General features: G+C 35.4%; 1 protein-coding gene across 17 annotated transcripts in view; it reads right to left on the reverse strand.

Moving 5' to 3' along the window:
- Positions 1-18,937, reverse strand: part of PARD3 (par-3 family cell polarity regulator) — a 459,468-nt gene that overhangs the window by 215,961 nt on the left and 224,570 nt on the right. For 9 of the 17 annotated variants that reach the window (XM_042801882.1, XM_042801881.1, XM_042801880.1 and 6 more), the window contains 2 exons: positions 8,218-8,309; positions 5,409-5,492 (listed from right to left, as the gene is read on the reverse strand). In XM_042801882.1, the coding sequence (XP_042657816.1) occupies positions 5,409-5,492; positions 8,218-8,309 (176 nt within the window). Of the gene's footprint in view, positions 1-5,408; positions 5,493-5,631; positions 5,644-8,217; positions 8,310-18,937 lie in introns of all 17 variants that reach the window. The other 8 variants (XM_042801878.1, XM_042801873.1, XM_042801870.1 and 5 more) reach the window with 1 other exon arrangement.

Here is an 18,937-nt window from a genome sequence, read left to right on the forward strand (position 1 = left end):
ATTATACAATTAAAATAAACTCAGCTACATGTGTTAACATTTCAGTTCTCAGTATAAATTACAACCAATGATAAAACTAAAAATAGGCAGCTAATATTTTATTGACATCTAAATTGCCTGAGTTAGACTGGGTAGTTCTTTGAAATTGTGAACTCCCCACATGCCATCCAGCTGTTTGGCAATGATGATAATTTGTCTTAATAAAAACTGACAGTGTAAATACTATGATAGTAATAAAAATATTACATTGAGCATCTAGAATATGATTCAGCCATCACTGCCCACTGTCTGTAGACACTGAAGTTATTTACCTATTACCTGCAAGCTAACTGTAATATAATCAAATCAGACAGAACAGAAAAAAAAAAACAATTCAGATGTTTATGTAAAGTCACTAACATGAAAAGGCAAGAACTAGATTAAGGGGCAAAAATAAGGACTGACTGAAAAGACAATGTGTAGTGGTTTCACGCAATGAAAGACCTCAGAGGTTCCACAGGAACATGAGAAGGATATAAATTTGCTGAGATTTGGAAGTCAGAGTAGGAAAACCAGCTTGCTTGTTAAGTTAAATTATCATAGCTGATCAATGATAAGTTGGATGTAAACTCCTTTGCACAACATTGACATCACAGCACTACCGTGGAGGCATTAAAATAATTTTATCAGCTTTCACGCCTGAATTCTGGAACCAGTTTCCAATCTTTGGTAACTACCTCCCAGCTCTTTAGCTTGAATAATACTTCAAATTAAGTTTATATAACTTTTTTAAGACTGAGGTCAGTCATAGAAAGCCTTGAATTCAGCTAAGAGTAAAAGAATGGTACATTCACACCACCGGGAATCTTTTTCCAATGCTTGTGTTTTTGTAAACCATGGCTACCTTTGAGACTTAAATGGTTGGAAACGCAGGAGAGGAATAAATGGAGATGCAGATAACACATACCTCCCCTAAATGATCAAACGGAATACAATCATTAGAGAGGCACCTTGAAGGCAGTATTAAGGACTCTCAATATAGACAATGGACATCAGATATTGCTTTAGGTTTCTTTGTATCTTGAGTAAAAAACAAACTTTTACAGTGGAATATGTGATTTATAAACTCTAGAAAACTAAGGGTACTTCCACTAAAAGCACAAAAAAATAAACTAAAAGAACTACAGAACAGAAAAACATACAAACAATTTTCTAATATGGGGATTGCGTATACATCAATGCCTTCCTTCATTTGAGGTTCTTAATTTTTTTAATAAAATCTGTTATTTTTTTCATTTAAACCAACAAAAAGCAATAGTTTTTTTCCCACTCTTCTGAGACTTAATACTTTTAAGACATTGAGGATATATAACATAAAAACACAGATTAAATATTTTTAGCTGCCAGGTTTTAGCTGTACGCTTTATCATGGATTTTGTGGCATGCTTCAATAGGAAAAACAACTGGCAGAGCCCTACATACTCACTGCTCTGCATCAAAGTAATGTGTCTGATACTTATTAATGGATGTTCTTTATGGGCTTTTCAGATGAATATCCAAATCCTCTTCTGTTCTGTTTTACTAAGTAGACTTCACAGTATTCTTGGGACTATGGGACTATAACTTACATATCATTGTGCACAGAGATTTCTGATGTTATCTCATATATTCCTTGTCTCAGCTGAATCTCCTTCCAAATACAAACACGGCAGGATTTTGGAAGAGCAGATAGGATGTAGAGCTTGAGAAGATTTCAAAGATTCTTAAAAGTAGAAGAGGTCATATAATGGTAAATTATGCTGTAATTACTACTAAGCTTGGAGAGGAGAAATGGATGCAAACCCATTTATGCATCAACATAACATCCCCCATCAGCGAGGATTGCTCAAATGCTATTCTTAAGGGACAGCTCTTCTCTCTGAGCACCTAATAAGAAGAAAGGATTGGTGCAAAAGGCAATTTTGCACAGATTTAGAATTTTCTTTCATTTTATGCTTTCCTCTCATTCATTTCCTCTTTGCTATAATCTTACCTAAACACTCCCTTCTTCACTTTCTATTCTGTCCTTCTTTCTGCTTTACTTTCCATGCCTCTTGTTCTGCTTAGCACTGCATCTATGCCATTGCAAAAATGTGCAGGCAGGTTTTGCAAACAAAACTTTAATCTTGAAAAATTTCACAACTATAAGGTCATGAATATGTATCCCCCTCCTCCTTTTTGATAAGGTGAACAAAATGTTATCTAAAGCATATGATCAAAAAGGGCAATAAAGAACTGATAAAATTCTAGAAGTAAAACCAGAAAGAGAATAAGGAAACATATCCATTGAAGAAAGTCTCACCATGTCTGTACAAATCAATAGTACGTTTCCCACAGAATTAGGAAGAAAATTGTATTTTTTTCATGAAAAATAAAGCCTCAGTTTTAGTAGGAACAGAAATAATTAGTAGCATCTATATAGACAAGGCAGAGATGTTTGCAGATTTTGTTCAAGATCAAAAGCCAATATTGAAGACAGATTCTTACTCAAAGCCCAAACCCTCAAAAGACCATGAAAAAGTTAAATATTTCCTCAATATAAACAAAGGACATAGTTATGGCATATAATATTTAGAGGTTTAGGGTGTTTGCTTTGGGGGAGGGTTTTTTTTTTTGGTGGGAGAAGGCCCCTGATTATTGCATACAGGCAAAAAGGGAGAATTGCTTTAGTATGTTTTTTCATTTTTCATTTTTAAAAATTATTGATTTAATAATCATTGCTTATTGTGTAACATTTTCAAAAGCAAAAGAAAGGAACTGGAAGAAAAATAACTGAAAACACACTGTAACTGGAATTGAATACCAAGCAAATATAAAATGACGGTGGGCAAATGGACTAAGCTATATGATACATTAGATCTTTTCTTTTTGGACATCCCTCAAAGTCTTTACTTAGTCCTGTGTTTGGTTTTGTATATTTAGGTTTCTACTGAGCAGATCCCCTGCTCAAGTAAGTTAGTTCACTGTAGCACAGAGCATTATGCTTTGCAGCCAGAGGAGGAACAAAGAGCAACCATGTGCTAGAGTGAGAAACAAGTAGGCAGAAGAGGATCCCTGCCAAGTATCTGCTCTCCCTCTGAATCCAGCAAAAGCAGAACCAAGTGTATTTTATCTTATGTGTTCAAAAGACCTGGGGGTCCAGGAGAAAAAAATAAAAAACAAACAAACAGAAACCAAAAACTCCAACCAAATGCTCAAAACCTGAAGTTGGGTGTATTCCTTTCCCTGCCCACACTGGAGAAAATGTCTTTGTTCTCACTGAAAACACAAAGGTGTGGACACAGCTGACAGCAAAGCAGCAGTACAACACAAGTGCTTATCATCAATACCAAGCAATGAACTCTAAATTTCTTCCCCTACAATGCAGATAGCATAGGAGAAATGTTTTGGAAGTATCCAAGGTCCTCTCCAACTCTGCTCCTCCAAGCTTTCAAGACATGGACCCAAGGATCTCCCCTCTCCAGCAGATCATTTGTGGGGGGACGGGGCGGGGGGGGCGTTGAAAAAACTCAGCAACTGCACAAACCATGCATTTTCCAGTGAAGAGAGTTGTAGTATTATGAAGAAACAGTAGATAAAGTTTAATATAAAAATTATTTCCCTTGTAACAGAATTTGATTTCCAAGTATGTCCTGACTCTGAACCACTGAATTTAAAATTGGCTTTACTCTAATAAAACTTTATCATATAATCCCAAACTCAGGACATTAAAAAAAAAAAGTTACAAGTCCTTCATAACTCCTGACATAGCTAGTATCCTTAAAAAAAAAGTGAGATATTTTATTTCTGTGTTTATGGCTTTTTCATTTTACATGTTCTCATTATGTATAAACAGTTTAAGCTTCGCCTCAGACTTGACAACCACAATAACATCCTGGAAGTGAATATTACTTCAGTTAAAATTCTTATTCAAAATGTCAAAATACACTTTTCTAACATCAGTTTTATTAGACAAGAACTTAGTAGGCAGCCAACTTCTTAAACCGGTCTTTTTCTTGGCCTTCACACTGTCTAAATCCCAGATAACTGTGTGAACATTTCAACCATTAACAACTTTATGGGATTTACTTCTGAGCTTATGTTTGAAGTACCATTCACTCATGCCCCTTCTATCCCCACACTGAATTTACTAAATTTCAGATTATGAAGAATTTACCACATTACGGAAGTTCTTTCTTAATACTTGTAGTCCCTCAGACAAAGCAGCTTTAAATTCAAAAATAAAAATACATTTTCTGACATAGCCATGTCAGTATAGCTATGAAAGCACTGGGTTTAAAGTAACAACTGAAAATAAAACTCTTACACTGTGTTTAAAATCCTGTGAAGGTATTTGGTATAGAAGGAAAATACATTTATCATTTCTGAAAAGAGGATATTAATATTTTTATATCTAGAGAGTGAGAGCAAGTTAGTTTTGCTCTTAATTACTAAACTGTAATTGCTTCTGGGTTGGCGGGCGTGAGAACATAACCCCTTCATGTGTAATCAAAGATTTGTATTTAAAATATGCATTTGCTTCCCTTTTCCTTAAAGAAGGAAAATACAGTGTCTACTTAAAATATCACAAAAAAATAATCTGCACATATTCCTGAAGAACTATCATTTCTTAACATACTTAAAAGCTTCAAATCCACCACTAATTACTGCAAAAGTTAAGCTATGTTTTTGAGATGATGGTAATGATCCTAAATGCTAAAACTCTACTTTAGCAAAGCATTAGAGATGATGCATTCTGTTTACTAATATAATCTCCGACATTGTATTTTTTAACATAAAGGACTGGCTTTACACTTTTTTTGGTAAACAATCCAACTTCAGGCGTTCCAGCCCGTCATATCATAAAACAGATTAACCTTCCCCAAAACCAGGATGTTTTAACTGGTTTTGCTAGTTCACTTTAACCCAAACATATGGGATAACGCTAAATATCAAAAGCATGAAGATTATTTTCTCTTCTACTCTTACCAAGCACAGGCGTAGGACGCCTCTGGTTTAGACTCCTGTTGTTCTTTGGGAAATTGTGGCTCTAAACAGTCAGCAAGGAAATGCTGTATAAATATCTACCCGAATTAAAGCAGCAGATTATATATTTTAAAAGAGACCAAAAGGAAACATCTTTATACTTCCATTTTCCATGAGATTACAACAGAACCTCTAATAAAACCCTACAGCTCTAACTCCTTCTAAGCAGAGACTTTCCATTACAGAGCCCATTCAAAATATAGAGTGAGTAAACTTGTGTTTCTTCCTTTCTTAATCAGTGAGACTGCCTTTTGAAAAACATACAATATTCTGCAGAAGGCAATGGCACACAATACAAAAATTAACACAACTAAGACAAAACACAGCAAGTTACAATTCAATTAAAATCCTACACGATACGTTACCTTCCACCTCGGGCACTGAAAGGCACTACATGGATTCCCAGAGGCCCGCCGTCATTGGAGACTTCTACGAGCTTTACCATATCACTGTGAGACAATGACGAATGAGGCAATATGAACATGTACCATGAAGGGACCAAAAATCCCCACACAAACATACAGAGAAAAACACAACCATTCTAGAAATCAAGTCATGGTGATGAAAGCATTGTTGAATGCTACGTACCTGAAGATTAATCTGATGGCATGAAAGGAGATCAATCATCAAGAATAGTTCAATTAATAAACAAAAATCAAAGAAATTTGTTGTAAACTTAGTTTGCTACATAAAAATAGGTATCATCAGCATTGCATGCATATTGGTTTAATTCTTCTTTATTCTGTAGTTAAATTTAAAGTCAGAAGTTAAATGTTTGGACCACTGAGCAGAAATACCTTAAATATCACATACATTTTTTTCCTCAGAAGCCTGAAAGCTGATCATAGCATTAGCATGCTTTATTTTTTTATCTTAGAGAGAGCCTACTCTAAGCCTTAGCAGTAGTTTTCACATAACTACCCCTTAACCAAATGAGAGTTATGCAATTTTGAAATTGGTTAAATTCTTATAGTTTTAAAACACGAATTTAAAAAACATTAATTTGTTTTAGTGTAATTCCATTTCTTTTATTGGAAGACTACTGTTTCTGTATCTCCTTAAGAGGCAAAGTTTCCAAAGTAAGATTTAACTATAACACTCAAAACCAACCAGACATCCTCTTGAAGCAACTACGCATCTAGTATTCAATTATACTTTTTGTTGTAGAGAGGGAAAAAGTGAAAGAGGAAAGCACAGGTTCAGAAAGAGACATGCAAAAATTCTAGAAATAGATTTGGACCAAATGTACCAATGCGTTTGAAACATGCCCACATCTGGAAAGGTGGAATATAGCTCATAAACCATAAAGAGTTATAAATACCCAAATGAGAAAATAATACATGAAGGCCAAACCTCTCAGCAAATCTGGAAGTGAGAGATCTGAACGAAAGCCACAATCTAAATTTGTGGCTTATGCCTCTCTCTAGTATTACATACTTTTTCCATACTTCCTGGCACTATATATATATATATACACACACAGATCTTTGAGAAGCTTGTTTCTCATAAGAGTACAAATCAAATTTAATCTAGAAATGTAGTAAAGAGCAAGACCAATGCCCTATGATAGCAGTAAAAGACTTTCTACTTCCTTCAATAAACTCTTGATCATATGGTGGCCCTTCACGAAAGCTTGCAGCTCTTAATCTGGAGTTCGGGAATAACCAGACCACATATGGTTAGGAAGTCAGCAAAAATCCTGCATTACAGTTTGCTTTATATTTCTTCCATATCAAAAGTTTTAAATACATTTTTAAGGTAGTCTTTATGTTTGTTGTATGCCCCAATTTGTGTCTGATTCTTTAACTCATTTTTTAAACAACACAAATGGAACCTTCTCTATCCCTATTGCAACTGTTTAGCTCAAGAAAGTATTGCAACGGGAGAGCTGAGAGACATCAGTCAAAAACATGTTATTCTTCAGACCTGGACCAACATTTTAAGATTGACAGCATTACAGTATTTGGTAATGTTCCCTGTCCCAGTTTCTGTATAGGCTAACTTCAATTCATTCTCCCTGTACGTTAAGGCTGTTTATATTAACTAGTGTGCAAAGCAGCTCACAGGAATCAAGCAACACCTTTCACCTCCAAAAGGTACTCTAAAATATATTTTTTTCTATTGGTATGCCTATGGCTCCCTATGATCAACTTTTTTTGGACCTTATTAGCTTGAAAGAAAATTGAGAGCTGAGGAAGAGAACAAGTAAAAATCAATGTGATTCACTTGGAACTGTCATAAGTGGAAGCACAGTTTAATTTTTTTTTTTAAAAAAAGTCCATTTTCATATTCAGCCTACACTGTTTAACTTGTTCCACTGCTTGAATCACTAACCTTACTTTTTTCCAAAACACATATTTAATGTCTATGCACTCATTTTTCTTACACTTTTTCTTCAAAAATATCCATCCCAAATTCAAACGTTAAACTCTGTAAAACAGAAAACAAAAGGAAATGATCCCTTCCTAAGAGAGATTGTTTCAATTTTGCTTCCTGATTTTCTCAGAAGTTTGGACCAACTACTTCAAACAAACATACAAAGAAGTATGATATCAAAACAGAAAAGAATGAAGTAGCATATGATGAAGAGTCATTAAGTTACTTAAAAGCAACACCAAGAAGCATTAAATTTGACAGAAGTTCTGCAAACTCTATTTAGCAAACATCATTTGGAATTTACAATGTAACAGGTTTTGTAAATGCAACTGAGTAAAACTCAGCATGTATTGCCTAATAGATGTCACCATGATCTTTATCTAACATTTAAACCCTCTGCACCTAATTCATAATTTAATTCAGAAATAATAGGAGCAGAAGATTTATTTTTATTTAAAATTTAAGTTTAATCAATTTGAAAGGTTTAATTTAAGAGCAGAAGGGATATTTTCTCATTAATTCCATAGTGAGGTATGGATCAGCTCTTTGCAATGAAATGCAAAAGGTCAAGCTTGCTGTATCTTGTGATGGAATAAAAGATCCTTTAATGATTTTTTTAAAATTAGAAGGAGCTTCCTAGTTCTCAACAATATCAGTTTTCATCCACTCACAGACATGTGACATATGACCTGAAAAAGACTGCCCTGTCTTAAGAGCAGAATCACTCATACTATTCTGAGTATTTTGCTAGTCTCTGTTTAAGACTCCATTAAAACAACGGTTCTGCCTGTAACTTACTCCAGGGAAAAATTAGCAGTGTTCTCCAAACCAGTGTCTGCATGTCCAACAGGCTCAACTCTGCTGCTGTCCTCCTCTGTTCGATCTTCATCCTAGATATTAAAAAAATAAATAAATCATTTAAACCTAGCTTTAATAGGTTAACTCATTTTAATAATGCTATTTTACCATTTTCAGATTATTGGGGTTGCCATATAACAGTGGAAATGTGTGCTTCCACAACTACAAAAATCTTTCCTGCTGCTGTCCAAAGTGGTTGTAAATTGATTTTTGTCACTTTATGTGGTTTTGTAATTATATTTACAGTTTAGTCAGTTTTATATCATAATTTTACTACAGTTATAAAAGCAATGCTACAGAAAGTGTCACAGCCAGCATTTTTTTAAAAGGTAGACATGTAAAAGCACAAAATCATCTGACGGTCAGCAGTGTTTGGGCAAACTCCTTCCAAGCTCTCTCTGGGGGCTTGAAGACACAAGGCAGCTCATTGAGACTCATTTGACAAGAGTTAAAAGCAGTAAAAGAAAATACAGATTGTATAATTCCATAAAGTACCAAGACCTCTTTAAACATTTTATCACATGCCTTTATTAATAGCATGCCAGAATAGGCTGACATCAAAGAGTTACGTGAGGCTCTAACATTAATCAATTGATTTTATTTTTAATTTGACTTTCCAAAAAGTACATACATTAAAATTATACATTCACCAAATGTATAATTTTAATGTCAAAGTTGTGAATGCTCTGCTTTCAAATTTACATCAAGGTAATTCAGGATTACCAGTAAGAAGGTCTAAAACCATTCCCATACCTGTGTTACTCATTAGAAGCTTATGCTTTCAATCACCCGTGTGACCAAATAGAAAATATTATAAAGCATGAACAGTAGGTTTCAAACATGGACTTAGATTCTAGGGCCAAAGCCAGCAGGTCAGTAAAATAATAAGTGATAGGTTATGAGTTTAGCACACAGAGTCAGACAACATATTAAATTATTGAAGAGATATTAAAGGCAGGCAGAGGTGGTTGGTAATGTCCAATTGACATTTCCACCGACAATCTGCAGAAGCAGGAGGCTGGATACATCAAGCTTCCATAGGCTGTAGATATGCCTTGCGCATGCTGGATAGTAGCACACTGCATGAAGCCAAGCTACTTGAAGATTGATGATCCTGTGTTTTGAGAGGCTTTAATACGCACTTCTTCGTCATCTATCTCTGTTAAGCACTAGGCAAGTAATACATTTCAAAGGTTAACCAGCATCTTGAACCTGCCTAGAACTGCATTATGAATGTAAACAAGAACTCAAAATAAAATATTTTCCATAGAGTAAAAGTTGCTTATAAATCCAATATAAAGGATAATCCACATAATTAATAAATATGACATAAACTAGTGTTTACAGTTCTGTATTTACTGATCTTGGCTGAAGTTCTATATGTACCACGCAAAGTTTAAAAATAAATAAATATTCAGATCTCCACAACAATTCTAAAGTTACAGGCAAAAAGGTATATATAGGAAAATCAGAACATTTGGAGTTATTTCACATTAAAAAGAAGCATTCCATCTTGTTTCCTACAGCATCTTGCAGATCACTGTTGCCATGGGTTTCTTGTTTTGAATTTAGGGACACCGATGATTGTAGAAAACTACGTAAGTCTTTATATTGAACTGAAGCTATTATTTGCAAGCCTAAAATCAGACTTACTGATGACACACAATTTTGAATCTCAGCTATGAAAAAGGTCATCACAAATTAATGTGATTTTGTTAATACAATGTTTTTGGCAATTTTGCATGTGTGGTCTTTTCAAGCAAACATACAATAAGTATATACACGTGTAAGAAGAGACTGAAATAACATCCTACCTACTAGTAGATTTGCCTCTGCTAACAAATAAATGTCTAGCTTTATGCTGTGTCATTTTAGCAGACATCTATATATGTACAATATAAGCATCATTCATCCACTACCACTTGGGTCCTACACTTCACAAGCTTTCAGCCCCACAAGTTTTTCCCCTTGACTAGTTTAAAGTAAGTCTGTAAACAAAACTCCCCTCACCCCACTCGGTCTTTGCATCAGTCCTTCAGACGTGCTCCTTGACAGACCCACTTTTAGAGCCCTCCTGGGATACAGCCTGCCATGCAAGAGTCAAGCTAAACCCTTGTGGAAAGCCTTTCCACCACTTCCCAGCCCTGATAGTAGCTTTGCTCTCATTTCTAGAGCCTCCTAACGTTGCACTTACATCTCTCCACTTCTACATCCCATTTTCTTTCTTTCAGTCCCACCTGGTGGTCCACAGATTTATTCTGCCAAGGGAAGGAGCATCTCCCTGCCTGACTCTGAGCACGGCCAGGATGAAGGCAACAGCCAACTTACCTGCCTCCTGCCTATACCATATCTTTTAGGATTAGGATACAACACATCAGAAACTGCAAATCAAAAGCTACATAAAACAGATGCTATCTGGCACCATCACATCTAGTTTTTGTGCCTTTTGTATCAAAAATTATAAACACAGCAAGTTTTGGAACCAGACTCACTGTCTGTTACCCAAGCAATTAAGAAACAGCAGCTCCCACATGCCTCTGTCTGGCTTTTCCCGGACAGCAGACAGATCTGTATCAAAACCATGCATGTACCTGTAAATAGGTGCTTAGAGGAGGAATCACAGCCCTAACAAAAGCACTACTGCCATAATCAACAGAAGTATGATGTATCCTTTTAAAAATCTTTAATATTACAGTAATCAGGCTCTCTTTTCTTCTCAAAATAACACAGATTTTGATTTACACTGAAGTGAAAGGAGAGAAAAATTGGACACCTGCAGAGGGATTTGACTTAAAATTCTGATTTACTAAGAAAAGTAACTAGCTGTGAAAATCTCTGCATCAAGCAATTATTTCTTTATTTGGAAAGTAGTTTTCTTCTGAAAAGCAGATTCCACCTGGACGTGCTATCATGAGGTAAAACAAGGAAAAGGACATTTAGATGAGCAAAAAAGCTTCCAAGAACCCAGACGAGTATTATTGCAGATACTTCTCAGAAATAACTGATTTGAGCACACTCCCAAACTTGAAAGGTTTCTCTTCTCTCTTATAAAAAAAAAAAAAAAACCAAACAAAAAAAACAACAAAAAAAACCCACCACCACCAAAGAATTCCTGCTATATCAAAAGATACAGCTTTTAATGTACAGCCACTAAAAACAGAATGGTATTTTTTTCCAAAACTGAAATAGAATAATTTAAAGATCATTTAATTTTTACAGCACAGAGAAGAACTTAAAGCACCTCTTCTACATATCCTAACATGCTCAGTATAAAATTCCCCCAATTCCCTTTTGCTGAAATGACTCAGCCAGGGCCTCTCATCCAGGCCTTGCTGTGCCACCAGATACGGATGTAACTTTCCATAAAGCATCCATACCCCTGTCATGTGTTTAGGTTACTAATACAGATATTAAACAATATAATGACAACTTTGAACAACGGCATCAAACAGAAAGGAAACTTCTTGAAATTTGTTTCAGTTAGTTTAAAAGAATTAGGGATTTCAAGGAGTTATTTTTACTTTTGAATGGATCTGTATAAAATTCCTGTCTTGTAAAAGTCAAGTTTGTGCACAGGTACACAGTAGCATTCTTGAGGGGAAAAAAAAAAAAAAAGGCAAATACCATTGTCCTAAAAAAAAAAAATAAATATATATTGTTCTAAGTTCTGTAATAAAAGTAATGACTGAAAAATTGAGAAATTATCTTACTGCTCAAAATGGATTACTAGTGCTAGCAGTTCTGCCTATAACAAGGTCCATTTCACAGCTCACCTGCACAGCATTAATGAAATACATATGCAATGTTGCCAATTTGCTTTGTATTTTTAAAGAATCACCTCTTAGGATTACAAAATCCTCAGAGCTAAGAAATGCTAGCAGTACACTTGCCAACAGAACCTTATTAAATATATATGAACCCAAAGAGTCCCTTTAATCCCACAGTCTCAGATTATTTCAGAGTGAAGACTGCCTTGTGTCATTTCCAAAACTCAAAACCAGCCATGCCTTCCCTATCTTACTGGACATTTTATCTTTCATTACCGAAATTCCAGCTCCTGCCTCTGATTAATCCACAGTTACTATCCGTCACTATTTCATCTTCAAAGAAGCATTTTCCCACTCATCTCTGCTGTTCAATACACTTCTAATGAACTCCCCAAAAACATAAGCAGAACTTCTTCACATTGCCTTGTCTTTTGACAATTACCTGCAGAAAACTCAGTAACAGCCAGGGAGTCTGAATAAAGTCAGTCCAGTCACTTAAATTCCTACACATTCCAGTTGTGCAGTTATTTCTAGGTGCCTGGTCTGAGAAAGTGCTGATTACAATCTACTTCAGCCAGACACAATGGGAAATGGGCTCTGAAGGCATGTAAGGGTTATGTATAAATCTGTCTTCTCTAAACACTTAATTCCATCTCTCAAATTCAATAGCAACATCTCCATTCTACCAATAACTGACAAAAAATAGGAGTAAAGTCGTTTGGCTTGGGTGTTTTTTTTTCAATTCAGAGTGATATAATAATCATTTCATTATTGTTCAGAAAGTGATTGGTTATTTTAGTGATAATGGCTCTATGAAAGAGAGCAACTGCTACTTGAACACTCCACAGTAAGGTCTGCAACACTGATCAACAGAAGAGAAAAAAACCTGGCTTCTTGTGTAAACATCAACTATCATGTCCACTGAGTAAACCCAAATTAGCATTAAAGAAAGGGAAGCTGTAAGCCAAATTTATCATAATACACGTGTGCATGGAGCTGTGCTAAGGTCTCACCACCAACCTCCCTTCTGCACGTTTTCCTCGTTCACTTCTGCAACCCAGAGTTAAATTCATTCCTCCTGTGTCTCTGCCTGCACCTCCAACACCAACTACAGCCTCCCTCTCCCAAACCCATGCCTTCCTGCCCTGAATTTGCTGTTAACTCACACACCATTTAGAGAGCTTAATCCTCCACCTTGCCTGAGTGCAGGAAATGGATTATGGAAAGCCAAGACAGCCGGGGTCCCAGTGCCTGGCCCCAACCCGCAGCAAGCACAAGCTGGCATCGGAGCTGGCTCAGCCCCACCACGGAGCCCTTGCCTGGGAAAGCACGCTCCAAGATTTAGCGTGTTCAGTGGAAAGAGAAAGTCTGGGAAGTTTACCTGTAAATTATGGTAAATCTGTTCGCATTGTACACAAATCGAATTTTTTTTGACCTGTGAAGTTGCCAACTAAACAAGAGATCCAGCCTCAGCAGAAAGACGGACTGACAAGAACTATACAAAGCAACCATCTTTTAAAACATAATTAAACCTGTTTCATATTTTTACCAGTCTGCAGAGTAACTGCAGCAAAGTATTTTCGCACAGGGTGGATGTTCTCATTATACAACACTTTCAGCATTTTTACTCTAGCGTTAGCGAAAGAAAGCAGGGTCTTGAAATGGCAAGCAATTGCAACCACCGTGGCAATCAGGTAGAGTTACTGTGTGAGCAACGTATGATAAATACATTAGATATACATCCCTCTGCAAATAAAAGCCTGTGAATACAGAGTCTCTATGTTTTGGAAGAAGAATTCAAGTTTGTTTATTTTCTAGCATTTAATTTTTTAAAATTTTAGCATAGTGAGTGAAAGTACAGCAAATATCAAACAGAAAGCAACAGTATATAACATCCAACAGGTACTTCAGATTTTACTGTAAAGAAGGGCACATTATCAATAATGATAAGCTCCTGAAAGACTGCATGCCAGTAATTTTTTCCCCAGCTGGGACACAACAAAATAATGCTTATGTTATTAAAATATGCCCTTCCCTTCATCTTTCCCCTTTTATTCTCTGGCATTTCCCTGTAATGATTATGAAAGAAGAAACAGTATTTGCTATTAGTCCCCCGGCAGCCGTGTTTTATAAATGTTTGTTTGGCCCTTGCAACATAAAGTAGGTTCTCTCTCTGTATGATCAGACTTGATAGGAAACAGCTCCTAAGGGATCTATTTTCTTGTGTCTTAACTAGCACAAATATACAAGCATCAGGCTTTCGTGCTAATGTTCTCGCTTCTTGATTAACCGGCCAACTCTCCAGAGAATGGCAATTTTCAATCAAATCTGAAGAGCAGTTACAAAGATCACACAGGGAAAAAACAAAAGTTATCGAATAAATAAAAACAGGGTTTCTCCCTCTTGAACACATATATATGCACAAATAATTAGGTGAGAGCTTTGTGTAATCCACATCTGTCCTATACTAGGTGTACTGCTATTATCAGTAATCCAGGGAGAGGAAAGAGAGAAACCTTACATAAAATCATCATCCACTTAAACCAAAAAAAAACCCACAAAATATATTAAATCTTTTTTTAATATATAGGTTAATATTCTCCTTACATCTCAGTCGTCCCTATGTTATTCACATCATTATGCAGGATGGTCATCCCACAATTACAAATGGCAATATTCATATAGTTCCCATATGCCTCACTACTCGAAAATGAAATTTGCCTTGCTCAGTCAAATCAGCGAACAGATATCATATAGACACAGAGGAGCACAGAATGGAAGGGATTTCCCAGGTCTCAGATGAATATCAAATTCATCCTCTGCTATCACAGGCAATCATCTTTTATTTCCCATTTAATAAACTGATCAAGCTGAGCCTTGAAACTGGTTGGCTTCATGATGGCACTATTTCTGTTGTGAAATGCCTTGACAGGAAATGTTTTTACAGATTTAAAGAGAGATGTATTTGATTTCCTATTGTCCAAAAATCAGAACACCAGATAGGCAATGAACATAATTTGATACAAGCTTGCTTTGACAAACCTATACAACACTTCATTCAGTTTTAACTACCATTTTTTTCTCCTTAAAAAAAGTATATTAAAAGCCTTGTAATACTAATAAAAACTGAGCAAGCCCTATAATATACCATTTATTTTGAACTGTGTATTAGTTTAGAGATTTACTGAAGTCTGTAGTCTTTAGGGGCTCAACAACCTGAGATATGTCACTGAAATCACACACATATATTCTGTAAAAATTTAATGGCACACACATCTATCACACAGCTAGCCAGGCTAACAGCAGGAGCACAACACAAATACTGCTCGGCCATTTAACAGTGCTTCCACTAAAAATGCTTTTTACTAGATGATGCTGCAGTTAATTCTTTTTTACAGTAAGCATTGCAGACAGCACTGAAAAGTACAAGAGCCTTTTAAGAGTTTTAGTAAGCTACACAAAAGGTTTTCTTGCTAGTGAATTTAATTTGAAACATTTTGTTGGTTCTGCTTCTTTACAGTAAAGAAAATCTCAGACATGACCTTACAGTAGTATGTTGCCAACAAACAGCATGAAATGCATTAAAACTTAAAGGGGTTTTTTGTTGTTGATTGAACATACTTGTTAATTAATGTAGCCGAACCATCTATGCCTACAAGCAGAGAACGAATATTGAGGAAATATGAAGAAAAAAAAAAAAAAATTGCAAACACTTAAGCAACTCAGCAACCTCACACAAGGGAAACAGCACAAAATGGGATCTGATAGAGAAAAAAAACATAGTAATGTCTAAAGCAATGCTGATTCTCAAGCATTTCACAATGTGTATTGCAATCATATTTCATAGTCTATATTCTCTGTTTAAGTGAAAAGCACATTTGTTTTCCCCAGGCTGAGGGCATCACACCCCAGACTGTTTCAGGGACTTCGCTGGGACTACTGACAGTACAAGGCAGGGGGCAAAGGGAGGAGGTGTGCTGTAAACTGATAGCTACCACAATAAATCCATACATCAAGCTTCCTCTATAGATGGCAAATATCAAATGGATAACAAAAATATGTAGCTGTTCCCACCAGATCATATTTAAGGGGTATTTAAAAAGAAGACTCAAGTGTTATTGTAGCACAACTCTTTCATTATTTCATGCTCAGCCATTTTGCAACAGCTCTAGGTCCACAAATGATAGGTATCACCATAATACTCATAGCATATTAGAATATATTATAATGACAGTAATTCAGTGCCCCAAATTTTTGTTCATTGTCAAATGGGTAAATTGTTGCCAAATTGAACTTGATAGCACCTTGATGATCTATTTCTTATATTAAAAAGAGATTCAAGATGAAGACAACGTTTGGTCTTTTCTTAATTCTTAGACTGACTTGCTATACAATAGTGGCAAAAATCATATAAAAGTGCATTTCTCTATTAATATGTTGGGGATAATACTTCATGTTTGCAAAGACAAATAAAGATAAAACACTTGGATACACCACTTGGAAAATCAGTAATATTAAAATCAATCTTAACTGTCTCAGCAGCAGCTCAGGATGCAGAGCCACAAAATGCCTGTTCTTGCACAAAGACACCAGATGAGCTTCACCTCTTCCTTTTATTATCACCTGGTAACACTTGCAGTCCATAAACTATTTTTTTAACATTTTATTAGATGTGTCTGAAGGATTACAAAACTCAAGACATTTCATCACATAATGAGTTTGTGAGACAGTTCACTTACAGAGCGACCTATAAGCAAAACCAACCACAGCTCACGGGAACAGCCAGAAAAGGTTTGGCATGACTGGACAGGCATCCCAGTGCCAAGAGTGCTGCCTGTTGGGAAGTCCACTAAAATGAGCTGTTAAAAAGCAGTGTGATGATAGAAAGTCAACTACAAGATTAGATGCAACAAGAAAGTACTAATTTCTCATGTGTTAAATATTTTAAATACATAAAGCATGGATTGCCACACTTTTGGTATTAACCAAAGCATGTAAAGAGCTTTCTGAAGATCTGATCAATAACAAATTATATGTGTGTCCTTTGTATTACAAAGAGAAGTACTTATCTCATAGACCCATGTACAACTATATCAAATTACCTCAAATTGACTGTTGTCTTAAAAATAAAATCAGTTCATTTTCTATAACTGCTTAGTTACAGTTTTTATTCTGCTTTCTGTTTTTCCTCAGGATCCAAATCATATCTATTTCACAGGCTGAACTCTGTGGTCTTTGTTTGTTTTAAATAAGGCTTATCTGCAGAGTATTTCCATGTTCAAATCTCTGAAATTCTATACTCTTGTCATATGATTCACAGACTGACATACAAGACCACCAGGATGTGACAGTCTAAAACAAATATTAGGGTTCATATTAAATACAGATTCAAAGTCATACTTTGATGTCAAAGTCATGGGAAATATTTTTAATGGAAATAGTTATCAGCTTTATTTGAAACGAGGCTATAATTATATGTCAATGTATAATCAAATTCCCCTGCAACGTTTAGCCCAAAGGCCAGGCCTGGTTTTATGCAAGCTCTTTTATAATTGACCTTGAATAATATATAAATTACCACAATTGCAGAGACATCCTCACACGGTGAGCCCACATCAGTGTGGCACTTGCCATGTAACAAACACACTTCTGATTGATGACTTCATATACCATTCATTGTGTTAACTGGTACATACATATGTGTCTATACACCGTTACCACACCCCTGGTTAACTCCTATAATACCTATATACATAGAGAAAATTACCTCTCCATTGGTAGAAGATGCTTTACTTAAATTATTTCACAACAGGAATGAATTTTACAAAATGAAGTCTAGCTTTCTTTAAGAACTTGAATTCTTCCTATTCTGTAACTCCAGGTTATACAGCTCTGGGATTTCAGGATCAGCAAAGAACAAAAAACTAACATTCAATGTATATGGATGTATATGAAAGGAAAAAAAAACAACACAAAACAAAAACCCACAAAATATTTCTACCATGGAATGTTAATATGGCATCCAGGAAATAAATATATATGCTTCTAAATATATAAATATATTTAGAAAGCCACAACAACAAAGATATTATTTTGTTCTTAAGCTAAGAAAAAAATAAATTACATGGCAGTGGTACAACTACACTGTTTATTTTTTTCTGTTGAGTAGTCTAAAGTAGGTCAAGTTAGGCGCATCCATTTGTTCTCCTATAAATAGATACACACTGAGTTCACCTGCTTATAACTAATGTAGAGCAACAGAATTTTAAATAATTTTTCCTTAATCTGACAAGTGAGCTTATTCTGTACATAGACATTAAAAAAAAGAAAAAAGTGATTAAATCCTGTGTTATTTTTAAAAGCCAAAAAAATGACAACGGTTACATGAAATTGGGACACACACCTTTTTCCCCTGAAGAAAACTGAATGTACATGCCTCCACCTATAAGTTTAGAGATCTGAAAGACTTCTGCAGAGGTGTATTGTAGATGAGTCACACAGTTTCCCCTTAGATATTGAGACAAAGGAAAGAAGAAAATTCTGCATAAATCACATTTTCCCTGTAACGCTCTGAATGTATTATTACTCACCTCATCTTTTCTAAGACCGTGTTTTTCATCTTTCTGAGGATTTTTTTTTTTCTTTAAAGATACAAAAACCATTTCTTATTTAGCAACTTGAATTTGTCATTAGGCAATTTTAAAACAGGTCTCAAATCTTTTATCCTTATAAATTTCTTTTTTCTTTTTTAATCTGAAATAGTCCCTTGTTGCTCGACTGGCAGATCTGTATCAGCACACAAGGATTTCACTAGCTTCAGCCAAGTGCAGAACAGTTTGATCTCCCCCGAGTACTGAATGTAAAAGTCAATTTAGAAGCAAGCTAAAAGTATA

Source organism: Tyto alba, unplaced genomic scaffold, assembly GCF_018691265.1.
Source record: "Tyto alba isolate M040663 unplaced genomic scaffold, T.alba_DEE_v4.0 Super-Scaffold_38, whole genome shotgun sequence".
In the NCBI taxonomy this organism is placed as follows: domain Eukaryota; kingdom Metazoa; phylum Chordata; class Aves; order Strigiformes; family Tytonidae; genus Tyto; species Tyto alba.